Source organism: Aulonocara stuartgranti (genome assembly GCF_965226115.1).
Source record: "Aulonocara stuartgranti genome assembly, chromosome: 6".
NCBI lineage: Eukaryota > Metazoa > Chordata > Actinopteri > Cichliformes > Cichlidae > Aulonocara > Aulonocara stuartgranti.
The window spans coordinates 30,249,309-30,269,640 of NC_138944.1; the positions used below are offsets into that span (position 1 = coordinate 30,249,309).

The window sequence follows — 20,332 nt, forward strand, 5'->3', positions numbered from 1 at the left end:
CCTCCCACCCTGCCTCCCCCTGCTGCACCGATGACTTTGACGGTAAAATGCTGTCAATCCCCATCAGATAGGCACGAGAACGGCCTGTGAATGTCGACATAGGGAAAAAACGGAAACTTCTCCTGCCTCTCTCCTCAAGCTCAAGATATCAAGGGAAAGTGGGAAAACATTTTCACACTGAAACACTCGCTCACTCGCACACAAAGTGAGCGCTGACCGCTGGAGGCTGAGAATAGATGTTCCAAGTTTTGATGCAGTTGATGTAACTATTATTTCTCCCATTTTTTTCCTGCTCTCCTCTCCCCTGCTTCATGTTACACCTATCTCGTCTTCTCTCCCTCCCCCTCCTCCTCTGCCGCTCGCTCTCATTCCTCTCTATTCATCTCCTCACTCTCTCTCTCTCTCACTCTCCTTCCTCCCCTTTCCTCTCCTCTGACTAGGCTCAACTCACTCCAGTATTTTTAGTATTAGTGAGTAGGCGTCGCCAGGTCCTTATGAATTTTCATGGGTTTGTTTAGTGTGTAGGCTGACATGCTGCTCTCTCTCTCTCTCACACACACACACGATCAGAGCAGTTTAAGAACACAAGAGTGCATGCTAACACACGTGTTAAGTGAGTAGGCTGACTGCTGGTTAATGAGGATGTTTGGAGTCTAGGGAAGAGCCAACAGCCTACAGCGGCCCTGTCAAAGTCTGCACTATCACCCTCATCGTCCTCCATCATCCTCTTCTCTCTGACTTATTCCTCTTGTTTTCCTTCTGACTCCTCTCCAGCCGGGGGCTTGCTCAGATGGAGACATTCTTAATCCAGGAAATTAATTATCTTCATTTATCTGCTTCATCTCACACCCCTAGAGAGTGGCTATATGTGGGAGAAGGCCCAGTCAGATGTGTGTGTGTGTGTTTGTGTGTGTAGCCCTGGGATTATGTCTGTGTATCCGCAGGAATATCCACATTTAAGAATGCGTTGTAAGTTACTGCAGGTGGGCAATGATCATATATATTCTGCCCCTGTGTGTTACAGTAATTACATTATAGCCTGACATGTGGGGTGGCTCCATTCTATTAATTAAAAAAGAGGAAGAGGCTCGAGTCTGAGAGTGTGTGTTGTTGCTCTGTCCATTAGATACGAGCATATGGATCACGTCAGGAAGAATTAGGCCGTCGTGGTCCTCGCACTTAGACTTGGAAGAAGCACACACACACACACACACTTGTGCACAATTATACATTCATGTGGGCCTGTGCAGATGCTCTGTGGTGTGTTTTGTGATGTTTCCTCCACACAAAGACATCTCAAAGAAAGTCTGGATGGCTGCAGCGGGAGTCCTCATGTCTTTGTTCTCTGCTCTCGTTCTTTTTCCTCTGGCTGCAGCTGGTCTGTGGCTTGTGACAGATCCTCCAGCCTCGGTGTGTGCCGATTTGCAGCACGCATAGAATTGTGCGTGCGCGATTGTGTATCTACGTGCTCTTGCCTGCTCCCCTCTCCTGTCCCACTTCAACCCAGATTAGAGCGTCCGTCTCCTGAGGGAGACAAAAATATAAAAATAAAGCTTTTTACCAGAACACTGATCTGAACACACACACGTATATATACACATATCGTGCGCGCAGACACACACACACACACCAGGGGTGCATTATGAAAGCCTACAGAGAGAGGGACAGAGAGCTCTTTTGCAGCAGAATCCAAAAAGCCCTTTTCTCTGAGTAGTCAGTAAACTGCAGAGATGGAAGGAGATACATACAGACAGAGAGGCCCAGTCTGACGGGGCATACGAGTTATACTAAATGTCTCATGTTGCCAGGTTTCTTTATCCTCCTCCAGCATAACCTGCTTTATCTATCGCACATTAATAAGTCAGTGGGTAGTTTTGGAGAGCAGGAATTTTTCCAAGTACAAATGTTGGAGGTAGTTTCTGTTTCTATAGTGCCGAAACTGGGAATCATCATATTGCAGCTATTAGATTTAGTGAGGGTTTTTTTGTGGCTCATACTGCTTATATACAGTGGTGCTAAATACAGATATTTTTTTGTAAAGAAAACATGAAGGAGAGTTAGCAGAGTTACTGCTTTATGATGCCTCGTTGTTGCGCTTATGAGAGCAAAGTGTTGGAAAAAACACTCAAAGGGGCAGAATGGAGGACAGCAGAGAAAAGCAAACCAGTGAGCTATGTAATTGAATTAACACATAACAGTAATAATGATACACACACAATGGGACTGCAGTGAAGTGGATACAGGAATCCTGCTTTTTTGTCTTCACTGGAGTGTTTTTTCTTCTTCAGTGACACAGATGATAGAAGCAAGTCATACATCATGGCTTTGCAAATTGTACTGCAGTATCTTTGTATCACGATATCATCGCTGTCACTGGAAACCTGTCATGATAGCAGCGATAGTGATAGATGCGTTACACTGTGATTGCCACCTCTCGATGCTTTTGGTACTTTGATTGGATGAACGCAAGTGTCGGTTGTGATCACGTTTCATTTTTTGATAATGCACACTGTTTTTCTAAATTCAGTAATCACATTACAGCTATGATTGTGTCTTTTTTGATGTATTTTTTTTCATTAGGTCATTAGGTAGGGGTTTGTGTCAGCATGTAAGACTGAATAATGTAACGAGCAGTGTATCAAAATACTTTCTCCAGGGAGTAATTAAGTACTGCCCTTTTTAAAAATGTAACAAATGATGTTTTATATATTGCTTTTACCAAGAAGCCTTTCATACTGAGGGTAAACAGGGAGAAGTTAATCAGAACTAGACTCATAATCAAAGGGAACAGGCTTTAAGGAGTGATGACAGCAAGTTTGAACATTTTGGTGCAGATCATCATCAATGTGTACGGAGAAAGGCAGGAGAGGTACAGCAGTGAGTGTCTACAACCATCTGTAAAATATGGTGGAGGCTCTTTTGTGGTTTGAAGCTACATTTTAGTCAGTGGTGTTTGGGATCTTGTCAAAATGGATAGAATTATGAACACAAATATATTGACAGATTTTGATCCACAAAGCAACAGCATCTGGAAAGCATCTGATTGGCAACAGCTTCATTAAAATCATACCTGGATAGAAAAACAATGGAGCACTGTCAGTCATTGATTGGCCTCCCCAGAGCCCAGACCTCAGCTTTATTAAAGCGGTGTGGGATAATCTTGACAGAGAACAGAACAAAAGGCAGCCAACATTCAAAATAAGAGCTTTGATTGTCCCTGTAAAAGCCTGGAGAACTATTCCTGGAGACTACTGATAGAAATGAGAAGAAAGCTACGAGTTCAGGCTATTTTGCCTTCCATACTGTATTTCCATGTACATTTTCAGATGTTTCCAAATCTATAGGTGTGAATGTGTGAATAATTGTCTGACTGTATGTGTTAGCCCTGCAGCAGGTTGGCAACCTGTCTAAGGTGCACTCCACCTTATCCTATAACAGCTGGGACCCTGAAGTGGAAAAGAATGGATGGATGGATAGTCATAGAGCTTATTTTTGTGAGGATACAAAAGAACATGGAAAAAGATGACTGGCTTTTTGTTAATGGAGCTTAGGCAAACCCAACTTAGGGGACTGGCCCACAAAAAGAAAATGTCTATAGGACCACTCTCAGCCCCAAAAAACAGGGTTCGAAGAAGTTTCAGAATTTCTTGCAAAGATTGGGAAGGTGAATTCCTCTGTCAGTTACAAGGACTGTGAAAGGTTGTCTCTGGGCCAAAAGCACATAATAAAGAAAATGAAGACATTGAAATAGGATTACAAGACAATAAAGCATCAAAACAAGAAGACACCACCTGATGGTTGGCCATTACATCGCCTCAGAGTTCCTATTAGCCCTGCTAATGCAGACAGTAGAAATGCCAGGAAGGTTCCTGGTTCTCTGGATCTGTTTAGTCTAAAAGTGGCTAATGAATAATTGTGTTTTATTTTTCTTAAACTTCATGTTTAACACTTTAAAGATGAATTCGTTAGTGGCAGACTGAAGAACTGACACAACCCAGACAAGTAGAAAAATGTAACCTTTACTTATTTACAGATTGTACAGAGGTACTGAGTGACAAGGTAGTATTTACAACACAACTAGTAGCTTAGAAACCCCTGAACTTATACACAAGTGAGATACACGGCAGGGAGACCCACAGGACTACACACCAACACACTCTGTCCACCTAGTACAGTGTATGTGTGTTTGTGTGTGAACACCTGGGCCAAACTGAGATCTGTACTGAGCCCCGGGAACACTAAGTGTGCTCCTCGATAGCGGCTATGTGGGAGCCAGCCGGGTGCCTTACCGCTGACATCATGGGGCCAGGAGCCAGGAAGTGTAACCATCCAGGCCTCTGACCAAGACATGGAAGGGTACGTGTTGGTTCGTGTAGTCCAGTAGGTCTAACTCAGGGAGAACTTAGGTGTTGCAGCAAAATATGTACCACCAGAAACACGAGCACGTCATGCAATTTGAAAAATCTGAAAGTAAAACCAAAAGGTTGGTGTAAAAACCTGTGATGGTGGACATACAAAAACGCATACCTCATGCTCGCTTAATCACAACGGTACAGACGCAACATGTGTGTGTGTGTGTGTGTGTGTGCCTAGCTGTATTTGTGTTGTATGAGTAAGAGCCAGGTCAGAAGGTTACGTGTGGGACGAAGGGAAGAGAGTCCAGAAAAGCACACAAGCACACAAGCACACACACACACACACACACACACACACACACACACACACACACACACACACACACCACAAACAACCTGTAAATACACACATCCTCTGTCTTATATAAATGACTGCACGGTGTAAAACACACACGCACACAGACACACTCACACTCGCTCACAGGTAAAACAGCACAGACTTGTAGTGGAACTACGTGGGTGGGAGGGGTTTTTTTGTATTAACCACACAGGCTGGACGATCATTATTCATTGAGTGTGAATCAGATGACCCAGCTACGTGCAGCTAGTTAACAGGCATAGTTAACTAGTCATTAACCCAGCAGTGACGACTGTACAGTGAGGTCCCAACCAGCAACACACCAGAGGGGAAAAATAAAGAAATAAATGAAAAAAAAACCAAAAAAACAAAAGCAAACAAAATCACGATAATCTAAACCATGCCAGTCTTTTTTTGTTTTTAAGAAGCAGAATTAAAAAGCCACGTTGTTATTGAAATGAATTCAACACTTAATACCATTCAAATCAAACAAATGAAATCAGTTTCTAACATTTAAAACAAAGATTTTCTCTGTACAGAAGTATAATATTGCAACCTGATATTGTGCATATAACTCACACATCAAACCTGTTAAGATTACCAAAAGAGGGGCAGCGTTCACCGTTCAAAGGTGCTGTTTTTTGTTCAAACTCTCTCGCATTCTTTGCAGCCAATATATATATTAGATATATGTGAGCGTTGTTTGCCTGTGTGTGTGTGCGCGCGTATGAGAGAGAGAATAGAGCATAGAAAGAAAGAGAATAGACAGACGCTCAGCTAATGGGATATCAAGTCCTTTTTCCATCAAAATCCTTGTGTTAAAAAATAAATTAATTAATAAATTTAAAAAACAAATCAGTGCCCTTACTCAGTAGATTATGGATTTCTAGAACACTCATACACACATTGCCAGCTTGTTGAGTGTGTCTGTGTGTGCGCGAGTGTTGCCTCTGTAACGAGTCACTTTGCAAACTCTCCGCGTTGCCACGTGACTCTCAGTGCTGAAACACAGCGCCGTGTTCTCGCCAACACAAGAGCCACACAAGTACCAGCTTACTCTGACGCGCGTCCAGGAGCATTCATTAGATGAGTAAATCTGCAACAGCGATACACTCAGCCTCTAAATTCACTACGGAGACATTAAAACCGGCTCCTTTGCTTGACATAGAAAGTTATTAGAAAAAAAGCACTGGGATCCTACGAGAGCCGAACGAGTTCTCACAGCTACTGATGTTAAGTGATTTCCAGCAAAATGTTGAGTTTTTTTTCTTTTTTCTTTTTTAAAAACACCACGACTGAACTTTAATCTTCTCATACTCGGTCTACTCTACAGGAGGAAGCAGGGGGAGTGAAAAAAGAAGAATCGAGGAGGAAACCTGGTTAAGGAGAGGGATGGAGGAAAAGGATCAGTGGGAGGGGGCAGGGCGAGAAGATGGAGCACGGGTAAAAGTTCAAAAAGAAGAGAAAGATTTCAAGTTTGTGTTGTGTATACTGTATGCATGATGCTGTACCCCATTATCTAACACTGTAAAATGTCCGACCTCACAATGGAACGGTGCCCTAAACCCCAATGCCAAAGAAGAAATTAAGAGAAAAGAAAAAACATCTATTCAGCGAATGACTGAGAATATTCATATTTTTCAGTATAAAAGTGTTTTTGGTCAAACGTCTTGTGTAGGTGGCAGGGTATAAAATCTACAAAGTGCACAAAATGAAGCTATCTTGTAGCCTCGACACACACACCCAACCCTACACTACTATCCTAGACTACTGCGTATGTGTATGTGTGTGTGTCTGCATGTATGGATGTGTGCATATATGACCCTGTATAGGAGTTTAACTGTAACACAGGGCAGTAGGAAGCATGCAGTATGACCTGAAGGCTAGCTAAGAGAGGAAGCAAGGATGCTATACTGTATGTCTCTAGATCGATAAAACACTAGAACACACACCCTCATCCTGAGAGGCTTTTAACTGGTGGCCGCGTTCGGACCACTTTTTGGAATGTTCAATTATCTGACATCAACAGTGACAAACAGTCTGTGGTCCCCCCCCCGTAACAACAGACAGCACGTGTGTGTGTTCGAGTGTTTGTACGTCTGCGGGCGGGCGCCGATACACTTCTCAGACCTGTTTCCTGACCAGCTGCCCACTGCCCGGTCCGGTCTGTTACATAGATAGTGGTTTCCATTCAAGTCAAGGATTACTCTAAGTGAAGTTTACTACTCTTTAAGCCATGCTGGCAGTGCAGTTTGGAGGCTCAGACAACATACGGGTTGACTGGAAATCATAGTGCAACAGGAGAGTCCTAGAGAGGGGGTGGGTGTGTTTAGGTTAAATATGCGTGTGTGTGTGTAATCTCAGAAAGAAAGGGGTTTCTTGTGTGTCCCCTTTATCTCCAAGAGGCTGGTGAGAGGGCGTGACAGGTCGGCTCGTCTTCCAAACACTTCATCACAAGTTCCCTTACGTCCCACTGCTGGCGTTAAGAAACCGTGTACAGTGTCCCTCGTATTCCACAGGATGTCGATCCGTCTTGTCGGACAAATTGTCAGTTCGTGCCTCGTTGCTCGCGGCTCGAGGCTGGTACACACACTGACACTCATACACACACACACACACACTCTCTTCATCTTGTATTGTGCCTCCAGCTGTCCCTGTGGCCCTCCCATCTCTGACCTATGGAGGGTGTGGTAAAGAAAACAATGATTTATTTACTCGCTGTTAACCTTTTTAGTCCCGAGCTTCCCGCTTTTCACCCGTGTGTGCGTGTCTGTCTGTGTGTGTGTTTCTTGTGCATGTGCTTAGAATCAGAGCTGCCTCGTCCGGTCACACACACCTCTTTCTTTGCATGCGTGCGTGTTAGTGTGTTTCAGTGAGATTTTTAGTGTGCTGCGTGTGACTCTCAGACGTCAGACTCGATGCTGGGCATGCGGCGGTAGAGCCGGGGTCGGTTGCCGCCCGCGCTCGAGGCTCGCGGCGCTGTCACATAGCTCATTGGCTGCGAGGCAGCAGGTGGGACCATGTAGGCCACAACGGGAGGCTCCTGCGGAGGGTAGAACACCTGTTGGTCGACCTGGCCGCCATGCTGGTTGAAGTGATGGTTGCCATGGTTACCCAGAGTAAGTGACACAGGCATTCGCTGCTTATAGAGCTCATGGGCGGAATTTCTCAGTGGCATTCGTGTTGTAGCCTGGGAGGCGGGATCGCGTTGTGCCGTGCCCGGCGCCGACTGTAGGAAGGGGTTGTGGGATGGGCGGTCGGGGAAGAGGCTCTTCGAGCGCCGCGGCAGAGGCATCGGGGTGTCCAAACTGTGGTGGTGGGAGGGTGAGGGAGAGGGGGGGCTGCGGCTGCTCAGCGGACGATCAGAGCGCATTGTGAGAACATTAGCATAGGCCCCCTCATCCAGGGTCAGCTCCCTCTCCCTATCTCTGTCAGGCAGACTCAGCCCCCGCATGTGGGCCTGCGACTGCCGCTCGGGAATGCCGTCCGGAAGCACATTCTCGTAAGAGTGCTGGCGACTCAGCTGGAGGTGCTGGGCCGAGGAGGAGGTGGGGAGAGGGGACGGGGAGGAAGGGGTGGGCTCAAAGTGGCTGACAAGCCCGTCCCCCTCACCCACCAGGCCCAGCTCGCTCTGGGGAAGGTAGTGCGTGAACATGTCCGCGCTGTGTGGGTGAGGGTGTGTGTGGGAGTAGTGCGAGTGCAGGTGGTCTTCACTGATGTCATACAAATTCCCCAGGTGGGCGCAGGCATCGCAGCGAGCTTGTGGCGAGCGAACAGTGTAGAGGCCAGAGTAACCGCTCAGCTTGGTGAGGCAGGAGCGACAGTGGCCGGGCCTGACACTTTGCGTCCCTGGACCTGCGCTTGGGGCTTCGAATGAACCTCCGACCTTCTCTTTCACACTAGAGGGAGAGAAGACGCAGCTGATTATACACAAAGAGACAAAACAAGCACCTTAAACGGGGCTTTATGTGCGATTAATGCTAAATAAAATACCTGCTGTGAGTGTAGGTGCTGTATTTCTTATCCTTCAGAGAGTGCAGGTCGGCCTCAGCGCTGTGACTGTGGTGTAGGAGGCTGGCGCTCAGCTGCAAAATGGGTGCGTCTGACTGGTGGGAGAGTGTGTGCGGGTATGTGCTGTCAGGTGGAAACAGGTCAGGGGGGTAAGGGTGCTCATCACTTCCCCCCTGGCTGTCTCGCTGGTATGGGGGAACGGACTGGAGACTGGCCTGGTCTGAATCAATGGAGTAGATCTTGGATGCTCCACCTCCACCGCCTGCTCCTCCACCGCCCCCACCCCTCTTCCTCAGTTGATTGATTGGCTTAAATCCGCCCCTTGCTGCCATGGAGTCAGAATCTTTGTGTGACGGTGGCCGACTGGAGCACTCCGAGAGGTCCGAGTGCTGTGGGTCCTCGGGTAGGTAGCGCTGGCTCTTCATTTGTGGTGGTCCGGGCCCAGATGCAGGGGCGGGGCTGTGGCCTGGAGATACGACGCTCGGCTGAGTCTTCAGGGTCTCGACACTTTTCTTCCACAAGGCTCGGGGCTTTGATGCAGTGAGGCCCGCCCCGGTGAGGCGGGTTTGGCCGTTGTCATCTGTGATTGACAGCTGGGGCTTGTTGGGGCTGGTCTGGTGGGGTGGAGCTTTTTGTTGCCCAGGAAATGGCGCAGCATTATTGAGGAGGTTTTTGTGCCTCCCGGACAATGACAGGAAGCCCTGTGGACCCGCAGCGTTGCTATAGAGACCAGGACCCTTCTGAGGCAGAGTATGGAGGGAGTTACCTAGGAGACAAGGAGAGATGCACCTTAGACAGAAGATACAAAATATGGATGATTGGTTGGATGCTCAGCCAGGTCAGCTGATACATCATCTACTGCCTCGACATGCAATGTGTGACATCTAATGTATTTCTAATCACGAGGAAGGCGTGGACATGACAGTCAGCAAGGTGAAAGTAGTCACCTTTACTCACGCATACAGACAATGTAAAGAAAAGGCAGATGCTATGTGAACGATCTTATTACAGGTGACACGGCTTCCTGATTTGCGCTGGCACAATATATTAGTTTTGAGCTCAGAGCTCAGAAAATACAGTTAGTAGAACCCCTCTATGGTTTAGAAATGCCCTTGTTCTTCCAATTAAAGCTTTTATTTAATATAACATGAACCTGATCAGAAGATCTGCAAATGATGATTAATGATTCATGACATCATCATAAATTATGATTCATTTTTAACTGAATAACTGTGTAGGAAAACAGAGGCCCGTTGCCAGCAACAGTGTGTGAATTGCTTATTGCGTTGCCTAATGCAAGTTTATTAAGTTAGACAGCAAACTGATCGTGTTAGCCCGGCTGAAAACTGTTGATTTAAGAAGCAATAAATTGGATCAGTCATCGGTTCGTCTCCAAATGCCCCCCAAACAAGAACACTTTCTTCTGAAACTTGTCTACACCAGGCCATATAACAGTCGGTTTCACTCTTCAAAACCAGCACATAAACGCTTGGATGATTCTTTCAGTTGACGACCTTTAAGGCACCTCAACCGCTCATTGTTATTTATCATCAATGATTCCAACAACCACTAACAACATCTAACCAATGCCATTTAAAATGATAAAATAGACTTGTCTTTAAGAAGTAAGGACATTTCCAAGTGACCCTCTGAGTGTACTGAGTACCTTTCCCTGACATCATGTCTATGATGCTGGGCTGCACAACGACTGTGTTGCGTTTGGGAGAAGGCAAAGCGATGGACTTGGCAGACTTGAGCAGGTGCAGCATGTTGGCTTGAGGACTGAAGCCCAGCTCTGGTGCCTTCTTCTTCATATCTATATGAACGCCGTGGATACAGCTCCATATACCCTGAGAGGAGACGAGGAGAGGAAATTAATGGAAGAAAAGGAAAGGAAATGAGAGCCGGAGAGGAGGGAGATAGGAGAGATAATAGAGAGTTAGTGTAATTCACAACCCAGTGACTTCACAAAAAAAGTTCAGACAATCCCCGAGACTAATTTCCTTGTGAGGTAAATTAGCAGAGACCTCTGCATCCTCTCTCCAGTGCGTTTACTGCAAACCTTAACCTCATTTTGTTTTTGTAATGTGGCTAGAAGAGATAATCACCACTTTTTTAGATGAACTGCTTTCTGAGGCGCCTAGAAAATTAAATTTAGGTGATGATGTCACTGGAGGGGGCCTTTGAGTGCAAGGAGATGTTCTTCCTAGAGCCACTTAACCTCCAGTATCGCTGCTCTAACAGCATGTGCACGCCAAGAAACACACACAGTCACACAGACACACACACACACACAGGACTCTTTTTGTAAAACACTTAATGTGTGAAATGCTGCTCGTCTGGAATAAAAGCCCTGCCTAACACAGAGACATGACATATGAATAATGAAATAGTGGTCTGTCTGTGTGTGCCCATTTTGCTTTTTGGGTGTGTATTTGTGTGTGCGTGTGCATATATCAATGTGTACCCCTGTTTGGTCAAGCCTGTCCCTCATCTCACTCCACCTGCGAATGTGTTGCCATTTTTAGAAGAGAGCCAGCGACGCACCGAACGTCAGAATATTTGATATCGGATGCCATCAGCCTATCAGCAAACAGGATGACATTTAGCAGTGGTGAAACTGGGAGAATATCTTTGTTCTTTCACTATATTTTTTAACTTTCACGTGTGAGAGAGAAGGGCGTTGTGTGTATGTAAATGAACTCGCGTCCTCTTAGTTGTCTGATTCCTCTATCCTGTCGCCCGTGCGCGCAGCAGTAAATTCATCTCTGCCTCAGCTGGGCTCCATTATCACACTGCCCTTCCTTCCTTTTTAATCACACACACGTGCAAAAAATTATTGTATCCTAACAGTAACAACTGTTTGTGTTTGAGACAGTTTCAGACAGCTGAATCACAGCAACACACACAGGCCCGTAGATTTATGTGAGTTTCTGATTCATCTGTTAGAAAAGTCCTTTCTGCACATCCCTGTGTGTATTTTCGATGCCCCGGAATAAGCATAAAGATTAGGCAAATTACAGAATGGATTAAAATTTGGATGCTTTGTTTTAGAGGAAATTTTTCACAACAAGACAGCAGCAAACTAATCATTTCTTAAAATTTACTGTGCTGTTTGAATTATTGCTGTTAGGCACCACAAATGCTCTCCACCGGCCCTCACAGCCGCAATAATGTGCTGAGTTGTTTTTCCCTGTTATTTCTCTGCTTCGGCCTGAAATAATCTACAAATATAGTTATGTTTGTTTCTCTTGCAGATTCTCTGTATGTTTAGCCCGCTTTTTCTCTTTATCGGATTTTCTTTGAGAGAACTCTGTTAGCCGGCTGTGCTGTTAAACATCAATAACATTATGAGACACTCACAGCCCTCATCCCATTATTGATATAGGAAAATCCAGTGCTTTCTTGCAGTCTGAATGAGCGTTGTACATCAGTTGTTATACCCTATAGGGCCCTGTTTTATCACTAAGTGCCATTCACTGCTATGAATTCTAACAGCAGCTATCTATTCCTCAGTCACACTAGAGTAAAAGAGGACGGAGACATCCTTGTGACTTGGAAAACTGACGATTGCATTGCATTGAATATTTTCACATTTGGCAGCCAACTGCACATAGTTGAGGTGACCAACTCGTCAAAGTCTGTTTGAACTGACTGTGAGTGGTTGCAGACTTGGCCCCTGTCTGTGAAACAATCAAAGGCAACAAGACTGCAAGTCCATGCTTCAAAAATGCTGGCAATGCTCCAGTGTGACTGAAGCATTAAAGTCCTGCGTGAGATTTTGAAAACTAGGAACCAAAACTTCCTGCTGTGAAAATGTGGGTTCCTGTGCACGCTTCCAGGTGTGTGATGATTTCCTCTTTCTTACCCTGCTGATAGTGAAGAGAATGCCCGGCCTTCCAGAGCAGACACCAGTGAAGCAGTATCTCAGTCTCCAGTAGAAAAGGTGCTCCGAGATGAAGGTGAGGATGGAGAGGCCCATGGCCGTGGCCAGCATGTAGAAGACCCCTGCCATGTTGTCCACATCCAGCTGACTGGACATTACCTCATTCTTCTCATTGTGGCAGATCCCAGTCAGCCACTGAGCTTCCAGCTCCTCCATCTCACCTGTTGCAAAGATGAATGTGAAGGGTTAACACTGGAGGGGAAAAAAGAACAACGTGAGGAATGAAGGCAAAGGAATTCGAGACGTAAGGAGAAAAAGTGAACGAGGTGATGGGTGGCAGAGGGCAAGAAAGGGATGTGGTGGGAAAAGAGGCATATGAGGCGAGATGGGGAGAAGGGAGGAGGGGCGAGAGGTGAAGTGGTAAATAGATCGTAATGGAAAGGAGACAGGAGGCGGAATGGAAAAAAGAGGTTGTAGGAGGAGGGCGAAGAATTGATAGTGATGGAGTGATAAGGAAAGCTGGGAGGAATTATTATCAAACTGAGTGTGTCTGAGAACGCGTGTGCTTGAGCACGAGGGTGTTTGCCCTGAATAAAATGGCCGTGTGTGAAGCAAAGCGCTTTAGTGGTTTCAGCAGTTTGATTTCTGTCCGACTGATTCTCTTTCTTCCATTCGCACCATCTCACAGCTTATTATACAGAACAATCTGGAGGAGTAAACATAACAGGACACGGTGGGCACACACACGCACACACACACACACACACACACACGCATGCGCGCACACAAACCCGGAGAGTAATGATGATGAAATGGTGTGTTAAGACTAGCCCTTGATAGCTTTCTGACAGAGGGAGGGAGGAGGGAGGCTGAGTGTTGGAGGGAGAGGGGTAAAGGAGGAGAAAGCTGAGCGATGGCACAACTGAGCAAAGTCCTCCAACAACTTAGAGACTTTCAATTTCAGTACAGTGTGTGACTGAGATGGTTCTCCACGGCTTACCGTCTCCTATGATGCTCAGTATGGCCAGGTCAACCAGGCGTTTCCAGTAGGATCCTTTCTGCAGGGCAATGCCATAACCTGTAGTGGCAAAGATATAACCGCTGCCGATGGTCACCAGCTTACACCCATCATCTCTCCCCGCCATGTAGTTCAACACCGCCGCATCGTAGATGAAAGCATCCAGCTTCCTGTAAGTAGTATACAATATACTTATTAAGCACTAACAGATTGAAGCCAGAATATAAAACAACAATCAGGACCTGGAGCTCGGTTTGGGTGAAGTCCCATTACGTGATCATTGTGTCCAAGTTAGATGAAAGTCTCACCAATAACGTTGGAAGAGTAATGCTTTTTGTGAATTGTGGGCAGATGATGGATGTCTCACAGTGGCAGACACCTCACTGTTCCTTTGGCCAGATGAGCTAAAAAAAGAGTTTACTAATACTTGTACAAACTTTTACTTCACTGACAGTCAGACTGGCTCAGTTTTTTACTGTGAACTAAATTATTAATAATAATATTTAATGTTATTAATTAAAATTGCAAGATTTTGAACGTGAGCCATTTTCACCTTCTGAAAGTGTTTGAGATCCACTGATTTAATAGAAAGCTAAAGCCAGTTAGCTTTACATATTACAGAATGTGTAGTCTTTAGGCTTCCTTTTTTAAACTAATATTGTGCTAATTATTCAGCTTTTGATATCATTTGGTGTAGTGTTCATGACATTTGGTGGAGTCAGGACAGCTGTTTTTGCTCTAAGCTAACTGGCAGCTAGCTTAAACTCTTACATTTAGAAATCAAAGTGGCATCACTCTTGTTAAACAGTCAGAAAGAAAACGAATAGGGGTACTTCCAAAATGCTCAGTTGTACAATAGCTGTAACAATTGGTTAGTAGTAACTGAAGTTACTATTTTTATAGTTTTTGTATGAACTTTTGCCTTTTTCTCATAAAACCAAGAAAAACGTACCTCTCCAGGGATTAACCCCCCCCCCCCCCCCTTCAGTGAAAAACAAATACAAGAAGGAAAGATAATTTTGTGTAACTGATATTTTTCACATAAACAGGCTTGTACCCTTCAGTTTTTAGATCTTGTTTTTGCACTGACACTATGGGCTGCTAGCTAAGAGGCCACAGTTTGTGTCTGATACTAGCCCAGATGTGAGCCTGATACATCTGAACTCAGCAAAGGAAAAAAAAACGACAGAATAGAGCCTGATGAATGATTGACCAAATACAAGGCAACAAGGACCCTCTATCATCATCCCATATAACAGAAGAAGCCTGCACTTAACTTCATTTTGGTTTTATATAATAGAATGAGTATACCTTGGGGCTAGACATGTGCATAAATATAAGTTATACTTTGGATGTAAATGCGCATATACTGTATGAAATGAATACATGGGCGATCTGTTGTTGCTGAGAGTTGCTGCTCCACAGATAATTTTAAACAAATATTCACTTGTGTAACTGTGCACAGCACTGGAAAACAATATAAATTAATTAAAGGATAGAGAGCGTCCTGAATGTGCGTCACAGACCATTTCATGACTGGACTGAAATTTTAACTCAGACTCCCAAGTGTTTATATTTTTCTCTGTCAAAACAACATTTTTTTTTGCCTAATAAGTTAGCAAAATACTGATGATGCTGCTGAACGTCTTCATTATACAGTTTTGATGCTGTATAAACAAAGCCTAGTGTATTAAAAAACAAACCTTATTTCTTTCATATGCAGTATCAATAAAGTAATTATTACGGAACAAGAAAACCAAAGAAATGAAAATTATTTCTGAAGAAAGATCAAAGCCTGCAAAACTAATGAACAAATAAGAGCACTGTAGCCATCCTTCTATTTAGTGTGTGTTTAGATGGAAGAATAAAGGTAGCGAACACCAGAACAAATTACACTCTCCCTGTTTTGGCAGCTCGTTCTTTCCAGCAGCAACAAGACTCTATAATGAGCACTTGCAGACAATGTCAATGACAGAAACACTCAGCACAGTTACTGCAGCATTTTAGCATAAGCTACTGTTTAGCCCCATGGGGTCGAGTTCCTGCATGATGCAATGACTCTTTTTGTGTTTGTTTTCACATGTTCTTAAGCATATGTGGTGTTTGCCAACAGAATGACCGCCTCAGGTATAAAGAATCTTTCCTTGATGTGAGTTGGCTTGACAAGTTAACAGTACCCGGTCTTGAGGCTGACTAGTGCATCCACGACGCCGGTCTGATGGTATTTGGTCATGTACTGATGCATATCTGGGTAGTTCTTCCTGATGTTGCGCTCGGTGCTCCCGTTTGGAACCGTCCCGAACCGAAATGGAGGGGAATAAGAGTACGGGCTCTGGAACTGCAGTGAGGAAAAATAAGTACAGCGAAATAGTGACATATTGTTCAAAGGGGGAAAAGACAGCGTGAGACAGGAGCACAAAGAGGGAAAGAGAAACTTTAAAACAGAAAGGCTCAGAGATGAAGAGCAGTGGTGAGAGACAGCAGGAAGACAAAGTAGGAGTGAAAAAATGGGGGGGGGGGGGGGGGGGGTCGAGAGTAGGAGTCGGAGCTAAAGTGTGAAAACGAAGGAGAGGGAGAGGAGAGAGGAGGAAGAGTGGAGAGTGACAAGAAGAGACAGAGGAGGAAGGAGGTGGGAGAGACAGTGGAGTGGACTCATCAGTCATCATCATTGTGTGTCCAGTATAGCGTAAGACTGCTGGGGTTCTGCTGACACTGCCAGCCCCAGGAAACTACACACACACACTCATACACATCCAAACACAAACACACACGGCTTTGATCTATGCAGCTTGTGTGTGTGTGTGTGTGTGTGTGTGTGTGTGTGTGTGTGTGTGTGTGTGTATGTGTGTGTGTGTGTGTGTGTGTGTGCCTGTAGGTCTGCTGTGCTGGCAGTGTTAGTGTGGTGACAGCTACGGCCAGAGGGTTTGGGCTGTTGAAGCCCAAGGGCGCTCCCTAGAGAGTCCTGTCTGGCTGCAGGGCTGGCATCCATTACAAGAGCAACCCTGACTGTGAATGTGTGTGTGTGTGTGTGTGTGCGCGCGTGTGTGTTTACATGTCCATTTGTGTGTGTTTAACCCCACCTTCTTGTCAGAGAGTCCAGTGACTTGGTCCACAAACTCTTCTTGGATCATGAAAGCAGCCAGGTTGGCAGTATAGGAGGCCAGGAAGATGACAGCAAAGAAGGCCCACACCGAGACAATGAACTTACTGGTGGTGCCCCTCGGGTTCTGCACAGGCACAGAGTTGTTGAACACCAGACCCCACAGCAGCCATATGGCCTTACCAATGGTGAATGAGGGGCCATGTGGGTCTGTGAGAGAGACGGAGACAGGGACCAGGCAGGGGAGAAGAAGGAGCAACAATAAAGAAAAAGTCAAAAAACGGGGAAAGGACCCGTGTACAAAACCTTAAACTCACAACATGAACTTCAAAAAGTTTGAACTTTGTGTAAAATGTAAATTAGAAAAATGATGCAATGACTTACAAGTCATTTCAACTACATTTAACTGAAAATGGTGCATGTTTCAAAAGGAAAGTTAAGACAGGGGCAACAGAAGACTGGAAAAGTTGTATAATGCTAAAGAAAATAAACCCAGCAGAACTTATGAGGGTTTTTGGTAACGTGAGTAGCTGTTTCTTAACATAAAAATACAAAGTAAACTGGGGGTTTTATTATCTACATATACATTGTTATTGCTCTTAATTGGTTCTGTGAAGCACCTCTGGTTTTTAAATGTGCTATATAAATAAAATTGTATTGTATTTTATTATTAAATGATTACAGTAATGTGTGGTAATTTCTGTGCACGGGTTCAGAAATACTACAGAAAATCAAAATCTTGGTGAATACAGGTCATTGCTGCACTAACAGTAAGTTCAAACTCTTCAAGAAAAACACAATTTAAAGCTCAAGTTGAGGGAAAAACGGTCCTGTGGTCTGGGGGAATCAATATTTGAAATTCTTCATGGACAACTTAGAGATGTTGTGTGCTCTGGGCTAAAGAGGAGAGGGGCCATTCAGCTTGTTTTTTTTTTACTTACAGTTCAAAAGCTGCCATCTGATATTGTATATGGAGTGCTTTAATGCAAATGTGCACATCTGTGAAGACACCATTAATCATGAATGATGCTAAATGATATATTATTTCATCAAGATAAAACCAAAATACTTTCTGTGAGTAATACTAGAGCATGACCGAGTCCGAGTGCTAAGCCTGGTCAGGCCTGCGGTCCAGAACAAACTGTCAACATATGTTGCAATATTTTACATGAAAAATACAACAAAGGAAGTCCTGTTGAGCAAGGGAAACATTCTACTGTCAAAACAACAGCAACTGGTTGTTAACCCTTTTTCGAGTGAGAAACCAAACTTCAGTAAACATCCAAAATGGCCTCAACCCCTCTCTGTGAAGTCGAAGAGCTTATATGTATTTCTCCCAGCCCCTCAACATCATGGCATCTAACCAGCCCAACCCTAACCCTAAGGTAACTAATATGGTAATTTCACTGACCTTGATTTGCAACAGAAAAATGAAAAACTAAAGAATTAAATAAATTTTTGTAACGTCTTCTAACGTCTTTTTTAACTTCCAAGTATTTAAATGAATTTAAAAAATAATAATAACAATAAGAATCAGAAAACCCTTGTTTTTTTCTTACACCCGACTGTGTTTTTGCACAGGTTCTTCTTCCACCTCCTTCTCCTCACCATCATGTGATGCTTAAAACAATACGTGTTTATAATTGGCAGCCTATTTTAGAATAGAGACATAATTTGTAAATGAAGGAAAAAGTGCTTTATAATTTAATAGAATCAGGGGGATGATTTTTGTAAAAATGCACTCAACCTGAGCATTTTTCAATGTCACTGTGAAGAACAAGCATTTTCTTGGGTTTTAAAAAAAAGAAATAGTGGAAAAAGTTTTTGGCCAATCAAATCAAAGTCTCAAACAAATTTGTCCACTAACTGATCTAATTTCCAATTTGGTGGGTTGAGCCAAACCCAAATGAATGTTTTTCAGATTAATATGTTTCACAGGAAAAGACAAAAAAGAAGATGAAAAAAAGCAAAAGAGGTAATCAGATCTCCAAATTGTGGCTTCAATCAAATCTAAATGGATCTAAATGTTCAGGTTAAAAATCTAGTTACAAAGTTTTAAACCAAGCACTCATTGTTCAATCAGTGGGAGGTGAAAAAAACAGCAAGCTAAACACATTGTATAGATTTCCTGAACTTTCAGAAGTGCTGAGTGGAAAATCAAAGGAAAAAACATTCACTTGCTACTTCTGGATCGGCCTTTAGCTGATTTAAATGTTAAATTAAGTCACAACCTTTTGTACAACATTAATCTCCAATTCAGAGCCGACAGGGAAGCTCCAAGTTTTGGTTTTTGATGACGCCTCAGATTCCAGGTTTGGTAGTTCTGGGAGAGTAGGTCACTTCTTTTGCTTCAGGGCGTCTTGCTCCTGGGAAAAACGATTGGTGTGATATTCTTTGTATGTGTGTGTGTGTGTGTGTGTAAGTCTACCTTTGCCTTGGGCCAAGTTGCGGTTGAAGCCCAGCGGACTGACAAACTCAAAGAGGAAGACGGCGATGGCTGTGACAATGAGCAGCATCACAAACATCATCACCCAAACCGATGCACTGAAGGGCTCTGAGAGGAAGGAGAAGGAGAGAGAGAGGGAGCAGAAAGAGTTAAAGGCAAATCGAGTACACGAGACAGCGAGATATCGTGGAGGAGCAGGAGTGAGGGACGTAGAGGGAAAGTGGAGGCAGACAGACTCGCGGAAATAAAAGAAGAGACGCACACACACACAAAAAAACAGGGATGAGGGGGGAGATAAAGTGAGGAAATGATGATAGAGAAGAAACAGAGAGGGGAAAAAGGGATACAGATGGAGTGAGAGAGGAGGGAAGGAGAGGGAGAGTTAGTCACAGAGAGTTTGACGGAGCACATTTCCATATTTCTCATTATTCCCTTGGATGAGAGCTGAGAGAGAGGGAGAGGCCTGGGGCGGGGGAGATGGTAGAGGAAAGGGTTAGAGAGAGAGAAAGGGAGAGAGAGGGAGAGAGAGAGAGGGGGGGAGAGAGAGAGGAACCAAGCCCAGAGTGATCTGCTGTGCCCTGCTGTGGGCATGTGTATGTGATCTATTTGTGTGTTTGGTGTGTAGCAGGGCAGGAGTTCAGAGAGCGGGATGAGTGCCAGAGACATTGAACCCAGACAAATTGTGTGTGTGTGTGTGTGTGTGTGTGTGTGTGTGTGTGTGTGTGTGTGTGTGTGTGTGTGTGTCACTGCATGTGTAAGTATGCGACTGCCAGAGTTAGCCAACCCTGAGAGATTGTGCGCTGAGGTGCCTCTAATATGAGTGCGAGATACTGAACCGTCACTGATACCCTGGCGCAGGCTCAACACACACATTTGCTTAAACACACACACATGCATACATGCACGCAATCATACAATAAGCTTTAACATAAATACACGCACAAAGCATTCACCCCTTAACATACATACGGCCACAGCACCTTCGTTCTCCACACATCCTTGTCTCACTACACAAACGTCCCAATATATAAATATATATAAATATATATGTATGTATATATAATATCGCAAAAATATCTTGTTTTTGTTTTTCTCCCAGCACACACACACGTGCATACTGACACATGGCTTGACACGCTGGGACCAACACACGCATGG

At 44.4% G+C, this 20,332-nt stretch overlaps 1 protein-coding gene across 5 annotated transcripts in view; it reads right to left on the minus strand.

Moving 5' to 3' along the window:
* Positions 1-4,003: 4,003 nt before the first annotated feature.
* The window catches only part of grin2ab (glutamate receptor, ionotropic, N-methyl D-aspartate 2A, b), a 131,693-nt gene continuing 115,364 nt past the window's right edge, over positions 4,004-20,332 (minus strand). For all 5 annotated transcript variants that reach the window (XM_082535270.1, XM_082535271.1, XM_082535273.1 and 2 more), the window contains 8 exons: positions 19,157-19,282; positions 16,709-16,938; positions 15,806-15,966; positions 13,611-13,798; positions 12,593-12,831; positions 10,391-10,574; positions 8,707-9,490; positions 4,004-8,612 (listed from right to left, as the gene is read on the minus strand). In XM_082535270.1, coding sequence (XP_082391396.1) covers positions 7,616-8,612; positions 8,707-9,490; positions 10,391-10,574; positions 12,593-12,831; positions 13,611-13,798; positions 15,806-15,966; positions 16,709-16,938; positions 19,157-19,282 — 2,909 coding nt within the window. In that variant the 3' untranslated portion in view covers positions 4,004-7,615. The remainder of the gene's footprint in view (positions 8,613-8,706; positions 9,491-10,390; positions 10,575-12,592; positions 12,832-13,610; positions 13,799-15,805; positions 15,967-16,708; positions 16,939-19,156; positions 19,283-20,332) is intronic.